This window comes from Chaetura pelagica, unplaced genomic scaffold (genome assembly GCF_000747805.2).
Source record: "Chaetura pelagica isolate M959 unplaced genomic scaffold, ChaPel_1.0 scaffold4, whole genome shotgun sequence".
NCBI classification, from domain to species: domain Eukaryota; kingdom Metazoa; phylum Chordata; class Aves; order Apodiformes; family Apodidae; genus Chaetura; species Chaetura pelagica.
The window spans coordinates 23,092-30,959 of NW_009952882.1; the positions used below are offsets into that span (position 1 = coordinate 23,092).

Below are 7,868 nucleotides of genomic sequence, written 5' to 3' on the forward strand. Positions count from 1 at the left end.
TCAGCAGATGAGTCCTCCTGGTTTTACTTTGATACCAGTGTTATGAACCTGATCATGAACCTGATATGTCAGAAGGACCCCATCAACTTTAAATATAAAATAAACTATCTGACCAGTGTGTCCTGCTGGAACAGTTACCAGATTCTAGGCCAGGAAGGAATTTATCCTAGCTCAAGCTGAGGGAGTGCTTTGCCCTCTTCTTTAGTTTGAGGCTACAGGGTCACTTAGAATTTTGTTGGCCAGATGCACTGCTAGACAGGGACCTTTGATGGTGGTGCTACTCCATCTGTCCTACACTCTTCCTGTAGCATAATCCAGTTGTGGTGGTTGGTCTTATAATTGTTGTTTGTGTCTGTATGTTGTGGTGTCTGCAGTGTACCTGTGTGCACAGCGGATGGTCTATGGACTTAAAATACTTAGTGCCACAGTTGCCTGTGCCTGCTGGGGCCTGAAACTGAGGACAGAAGTGGTCCCTTCCTATTCAGTGTTCCAGTACAACACAGTTACACATGCTTTATTCTTCCACTACTTATTTTTTAGTTTTAAAGATCAAAGGTGGGAGGGAGAGGGCTATATAAAAGTAGGCTTTTTTGTCCCAGCTGGTGTGTAAACAGGCCTCATAAACTACATGGGAAGCTGTCTCACTTGATAGAGAAAACAGTCTAAGAACTATTGGCAAAGCTGTGGCATTCAAAGAGTAATCAATCAGTCAGAACAGATGCAGTGTGGCTTTTGCCAAGCTCTTTAAATAATACAAATCTCACATTTCTTATTGTTCGGATACTGTTCCTTTAAAACTAAACAATAATGAAAGGGGGCCATACAAAACATCACATTGCACTGTCACTTAATCTTGGGGGAGTTTTATTAATCCAGTAACATTAAAAAACCAACATTCAGCACAAACAGTTTTGCTCATCCTATCTGGTGAATCAGCTGTCAAAATGTAGTGCTGTGCCTTCAGGCTTCTTCTGGGACAGATCTCTCTTACGGTGAAAGCATGAGCATGGTGGAATGCAAAGGCAGTTCAACCTGAGATTGGGTGAGATTCACATTGTAGCAGCATCAAGAAGTCCACAGATGCCTGTAGAAAACATAAAATGTTCTCAAAGGCATCTTCTGTCCAGAGTGGAGACATAAATACATTGCTTTTTTGGATCATGTCACCACTAATAATTTGGTCTGGTGAGACTGTGCTTCTACCTTGAATTTCACTGGTTGAACATGTACTCAGTCATTGTTCAGGCTGGTGAGATCATTAACTTGGAAGCCAGGCTGCTCTGCTTAGAGAGCATTCACAGTCTAGAGCCTGCTTCCTCACTGCTGCACTGAGCTGTCAGCATAAAGATATTGCGTCTCATCTCCCTCAGAGTCTCCCACTCTTCACTCCGAAGGTGTTTCCGTATCTCTTAACTCTTTGCCTGGTGAAGAGCTTTATCACGTGAAGGAAATTCACATCCTACAGTACATGGCTCTTTGTGCTCTGTAGCCCATAGAGAGCTGTGCTAGAAAGGTGCACAGATACCTGTTTGTAAAAGAGGACTTTCAAAGACTCATTCCACTCCCAGGTCTGGTACCACTCTGCAAGTTCAGCTTGATCCACGCGGACACTTGTGTGTCTCCCCTTCTGTGCATGTGGTTCAGACACAGAACCCAGGTAGCTGGGGGTCATCAGATGAAGATTTTTGAAGTAAATCTTCCTTTCGTCCCACTTACTACCCTATGATTAACATTGTGCATTTAACCTGCATTGGTTTTGAGTTAACCAGAAGACAGCCTACCTAATGCTGTCTAACCACTAATGGGCCACACACCAGGCTGGAGTTGGTTGCAAATAAAGCTCCCTGAACCCCAACTAGTATTGACATTGGGTCCTTAGCAACATTTCACTCTACAGAGCCCCTCCTTTTGATAGTATGGGCATAGTCAGTGTCAACAGGAGCTGAGTCTGGGCTATGAGCACGACTTGAGCACCGGGGCAAACCAGCTGGGGCAGAGCATGTGCCCGTAGGGTTATCCAGATCCCAGGTTGAAGGTAGCTCTTACTGTTCCACATCTGGGAGTGGAAGTAGAGTAGACATACAGATGTCTGTACACTGCCCACAGCCTACATTACTGCACTGAAGATTTCTGCCAACTTCAACTTGCTTGCCTGGCAAAGAGCAACCTGAGCTTGTTCTTCTGAGTGCAACATGGGATGCTGCTTTTCTGTGTTTTAAGATATGCCTGTCAGCTGATGAGTGATACCTTGCATCTGAGTTTGCTCTGAATTTGTGTCTTGGTGGATATGGAGAGTTGTGAGTTAGGTTTTCCAGCAGGTAGCTTTCTCTGGTGTTGCAGCTTCCTGTTTGCAGCCCAGGTTGTCCTTGCTGTTCACTGGAATCTGACCATCTGCTGTTTCCAGCACCAGATTCTGGTCTTGTGAACAGTGACAATCTTGTTCAGTAGCTACCTAAAAGAAACACAATCTGTGGCTTGTATGATGGTTTTGAATTTATCTTGTGGATGGTCATCTTCTCAAGCACAGGTATTAGCTTCAAAAAAATGGATGGAGTAATGTTTGGATGAGGAGACCAAGAGAGGGTACAAAAGGAGAAGAGGTGAATTGTTATGACTAAGAACATGGTGCTAGTAAAAAATTCCCAGATGTGACAGAGAAAAAAAGGTTTTATTGTTTAATTTCAATTTTCAGTTTCAATATTTAAACTTAAAAAAATATATATATGGACTTATTAGTGGTAGTAGTGTCTGCAGTGACCCTATAGTTTAAAAGGGAGATCTATCATGATGTCTGCTTTTGCTTTTCTTTTTACTCAGAGTTCCTTAAATCAGGAGTTCTTTCTCATTTAATTTCCTTGCGTAGCAAAAAGCAGTGGTGGCAAAGGCATCAGATATCAGCTCCATTCTTCAAATCCATACTCACAATTTGGGAACCCATGTTTTAAATCCAAATTGCATGTCTGTAATGTGAGCCCTTTCAGTCAATTCAATTTATCAAAGTCTGTCTCAGTGCCCCAGATGTGGTGGTTTGGGGCTGTTAAGTATGCTATTTCAGTTAACTATCACAGCAGGATGTTGTTATTTATTAAGCTGTGTTACAATAAATGCATGAAGCAAACCGAGTGAGAATCGCTGCCTTCATTGCTTAAGCAAGCGTATCCCTAAAGAGAAAGGAAAGCAGGAGAAGCAGCAGTCACAGTCCTGACCCTTCAGTGCAAACCAACAGGACACAGGGAACAACTCAAGCAGGGATCTTCAAAAGGAGGCTGTTGATGCAGCCGCAGCGTGGGGGCGAGTGCGTGGTGGGAGGAATTCTGGCCGGGAAGGACAAGTTCCCCCCAGGGACTGGTGTTCCAGCCCAGCTCCTCTGCACGTTCAAATATCACCTGCACAATAGTACCCTCTGTGGCTCAGCCAGAACCACGTAGCAGCTCTACAGCAGAGATAAGAATAGAATCCAAGTTTTCAAGCTGAGGTCAGGGAGAGTCTTTCGCTTAATGCATATCAGACCTGCGCCTGGGCACGTGTGCTAGTGGAAAGATCACAGACAGATTTACTGGTATAAGAGCCAGCCCCTCCTTAATGGTTTGAAATGCTAAGATGACTTGGCTTGTACACAAGTAGGTAGAGGAATGATTTCACAGGAAGACAATCCTTTTACAAATGTGCTTTTAGTTCTGTGTTTGTATTTTTTCTCCTGTATGTGTCAGCTGTGCACTTAGGAAGCCCACTGAGAAGGCAGTCATACTGAAACCAGTGGGAGTACTTGCAAGGAAAAGGGGTACTCCCCTGAATAGAGATGGCAGCTCTGAGTCATTAAGAGAGCTACTGGTGAGAGAAATGCTTGGCATTTTCTCTGTCTCTCTTCAGGCTAAGTATGCCTGATGTGCCTAAGTATGTCACCAGCAGCGATGTGCAAATGGATAGGGATGATCATGAAATTCCAGCTGAAGAATATGAAAGGCAGATGTGTGCTGCAGTTGCTTTCTCTAACAGAGAATTGTGGCTTTGTTTGATGAGTGATTGTTTCACGCAGTGGTTCCTAAAGCTGCCGCTCTCCTGTTTGCAGGTGAAGAGGAGGAGGATGGAATAGAAAGGACCTGTGACACCCTGCTCATGTGCATTGTGACTGTGTTAAACCAAGGCCTGCGAAATGGTGGTGGTGTGGGAGACGTGCTCAGAAAGCCTTCCAAAGATGTAAGTGTTTTGGCTGAGGAAATGCATTATTCCCTGTGCATCTCATGAATGCCAGAGTCAGTTTTTAGAGGCTATAGACAGTATTTGTATGTAGTCTGCTCTAATGTCACACAGTTGATTTATCCATGTAATTTTTACATCCCAGATGGAATATTTAATGGAAAGAGCTGAGCTTGCTGTGATGATGATGATACTGGAAGAAAGGAACTCTAGGTAGTAGTTTACCGGTTCTGGAAAACAGGAGTGTATTTAACCTTCCAAGCACTGCTAAGAAAAGTTGCTGGGTTGGATTATGTTACACTAGGAATTATAAATGAAAACTTTTGAAAGGGATTGGTTGGTAAGTATATATCAGGACACTCCACTGTAATACATAAGGTGTATTTTCAGCTGAAATTCAACATGGTGTCTGCCCTAGAGTAGGTCCTATTGTTTACTCGTACTCAGCTGGCATCGAAGTCAAAACAGATTTTCATCTGTCATGGTATATGTCATCTTCCAGATGTTTCCTCCAAAATTCAATTAATCTAAGGACTACTCATAATATTTGGGTGGTTTTACACAATTTTATTTAAGGTCAAAAAGAACATAATAAATAAAGGCAATCTAGCAGCACTTTGCTTGATGACCCACACCATAACGCAAGAATTAAATTCATAAATTCATCTCAGCTGGGCTTGCAGGAGTCCAGAGACAAAAAACTCAAATCTGGATGGAATTATTCCTTGTGTTGATAGTAGGAATCTAAGTCCTATTTCGTAGACTGGGAGGTTCTTCAGGAACTTCATCCCCATGAAGCTGGTAAACAATTACAGACCTTGGAAATAACCCTTGCCACTTAGCAGTTATTTAGTCCTAACTATATTAAAGCACTTCACAGAGGGTAGCACTATTATCCCAAGGAATGTGTGGAAAACTGAGAAAATCAGTAAATTCAGTATCATGGTGAAGAAAAGGACTTGGGTTTTATGTTCCTCCTCCTTACACTGAGTGTTGTGTCCTGTTTGCCACAGAACAGCTATACTATTTTTAGAAGTGCCAATGGGAGCCCAGTACAGTCTTTGCAAGAAGGAAAGCAGTTAGGGTGTAAAAAAAAGAGCGTGGTGAAATGGGGAATATGAACACTTCACGTGTGTGTGCATGCGTATCTACGTGTGTGCATGTGCATGTTGTGTTCCTGAAGGACACAGGCTTGACCTGTGCCCTCCGAGCCAGCTTACACAGCCCTGTGACTGCAGTAGCACAGTGCTGCAACCATTGACATGCCCTGCTTGGGGTCACAGTAGGGTTGCTCGGCCTCAGCATCACGCACGCGCGCTCCCCTGCTTTCCAGTTGTTTGGTGCGCAGACTTGGCGCCGGCCCGGAGTATTCCACAAAGGCCCATTGTAAGCACGTCCCTGTATGCCAGAAGGCAGCGTTAAGAAGAGCTATCATAGCTCTCAGTGAGTGCTAGAAACTACATCTCCCTGTTTCTGTAGGGGCAAGGTAATTATCTTCACTCGATGCATCTACACGGCATCTTGTGCACACGCCAGTCTCTTCCTTGAGCTGTGTGAAGCAACAGGAGTCCCAAAGCAGTAAGAGCACATGGAGCCAAATCTTCTTTGCTTAGTCACATAGGTAGTCCCTCTCTACTTAGGTGAGTAAGGCTAGCAGAATTTGGCATATGAAAAGAAATGTGGGGCTTTGCTTGAGCAAATGTAAAAATCTTTAATATTTCAGAGGTGTGCTATTTTTAGATCTTACTGCATCCTTATTGTTTCAGGAACCCTTGTTTGCTGCGCGAGTTGTTTATGATCTTCTGTTTTACTTCATTGTCATAATTATTGTTCTAAACCTAATCTTTGGAGTCATCATTGACACTTTTGCTGATCTCAGGAGTGAAAAGCAAAAAAAGGAGGAAATACTGAAGACAACCTGTTTCATCTGTGGTAGGTGTTACTGAGCTATTGATACATTTGATGGGTGAAGGAGTAAAATGGACTATTCCTCGATAAATAACACATGAGCCTATGGTGTGGTTATCTTCTACAAGGGAAGTCTGTAAAAATGTCAGATTTGGTTCCAAATTTATTTCCTATCAGTAGGAAAAAGATTTGGTTTAGGAGTCAAAAGCTAGCTTTGCTACAAGGTGGCTTCAGTCTCCACCCAGGATCTGAGAGAGAAGAGATGTGTCTCGTGCTCACATCATCACCACTAATGGAGATGGTGCAGCTGCTGACTATTTCACAAAGCATGATGCAGATGAAAATACAGCTTGCTATTTCACAGCACAGTGCATTCCAGGAGGGTAACAAAGGAATTAAATTCAAATCGTCCCCACAAAACCCACAGATAACTCATGCTTGTTTTGAGGTGCACTCACAGAGAGTGGGAGACCTTCGCTCCCCATGGGGATGTTAGAAATATCTTCTTTTTTGTAGGCTGGGTGTTGTTTCCATGGTTGTACTGACAGGGATGAACGTTGTGCAGAGCACAATGGCTTTAGTGTCTGTGGAAGGGTCCGCAAGAGATCCAGGGAGGAAGGCTATAACACTGATTCACATTTGTGAAATCTGTCCTTCCTCACTGTGATATTCTTCAGAGATTTGACCTGTTGCAGGAAGAAAAAAAACCCAGATATTCTTACGATCACAGCTCTGTAAAGACTGTGTGACTACAAAGCCGCAGAGACTCACCCTTGCTAGGTTTACACACACAAATCCCACCGCAGCTTAAGTGGGACTGTTCTCATCTTTGATGCTAAACGTGTGCATAAATCTTTGCAAGATCAGGACCTAGATTACACGCTGTGTGCTTACCAGTATACATTTAGAAAGAATCAGAGCCAACACTTGTAAAGCACTTTATAGCCCTCAGCGTAGAAGGCGCTGTAAAACTGTAACAAATTTATTATATTGTTGTTGTTATTAAGAGGAAATATCACAAAAGAGAATAAACTCTGCGCTGAAAGAATTCTGTCAGGAATGCTGTCTGGCCTGGTATTTCTTGCCTGGCAGTTACTGTATGTGGTTATAGCTTTTAAATCAAGACCTTTCAAATTTATGATCCTTTAAATTCAGTTAGGTTCCTTTATCTAACATATTTAATAGATCTGGTTATTTTTTATTGAAGTTTTTGGTAGGGTTTTTTGGCATTATGTTCGTGTCTTTTTGCAGGACTGGAGAGAGACAAATTTGATAACAAGACCGTTTCATTTGAGGAGCATATAAAGTCAGAACACAACATGTGGCATTATTTGTACTTCATAGTTCTTGTCAAAGTTAAGGATCCCACTGAATACACTGGCCCGGAAAGCTACGTAGCACAAATGATCGTGGTAAGTCAATTTGGGCATGGGCTTTATGCAACTGAGAGATGCTCCTTGCAGCTAGAGGAGAGAATATCTTTCTTTTTCCCTCTCTCTGAACAATAGGAGGCATCGATCTGTATTTTTAAAGGTCTTTTCACGTGTCTTAGTCTGCAGCAAAGCCTAGTCTTAAACATAATGAAAAAGATGAAGGCATAGGCCACAGTCTCTGGTTTGGCGTTCGTGCTCTCATGCTCTGTGGGTTCTGCTGCCTCATTAGCCAAACCAGGGGCAGAGGAGCATGCATCACAACATCTGCTGCTGCTCTGGCTTTGTCCTGTTTCTCTGGGCTGCTGTCCAGAAAAATAACATCTCCTGCTG

At 43.0% G+C, this 7,868-nt stretch overlaps 1 protein-coding gene across 1 annotated transcript in view; it reads left to right on the forward strand.

Annotated features, from left to right (window-relative positions):
• The window catches only part of LOC104386768 (inositol 1,4,5-trisphosphate receptor type 2-like), a gene marked incomplete at its 5' end in the record, with an annotated part of 47,763 nt that overhangs the window by 17,035 nt on the left and 22,860 nt on the right, over positions 1 to 7,868 (forward strand). The window contains 4 exons of the mRNA XM_009995423.1: positions 600 to 602; positions 4,070 to 4,197; positions 5,964 to 6,129; positions 7,357 to 7,517. Coding sequence (XP_009993725.1) covers positions 600 to 602; positions 4,070 to 4,197; positions 5,964 to 6,129; positions 7,357 to 7,517 — 458 coding nt within the window. The remainder of the gene's footprint in view (positions 1 to 599; positions 603 to 4,069; positions 4,198 to 5,963; positions 6,130 to 7,356; positions 7,518 to 7,868) is intronic.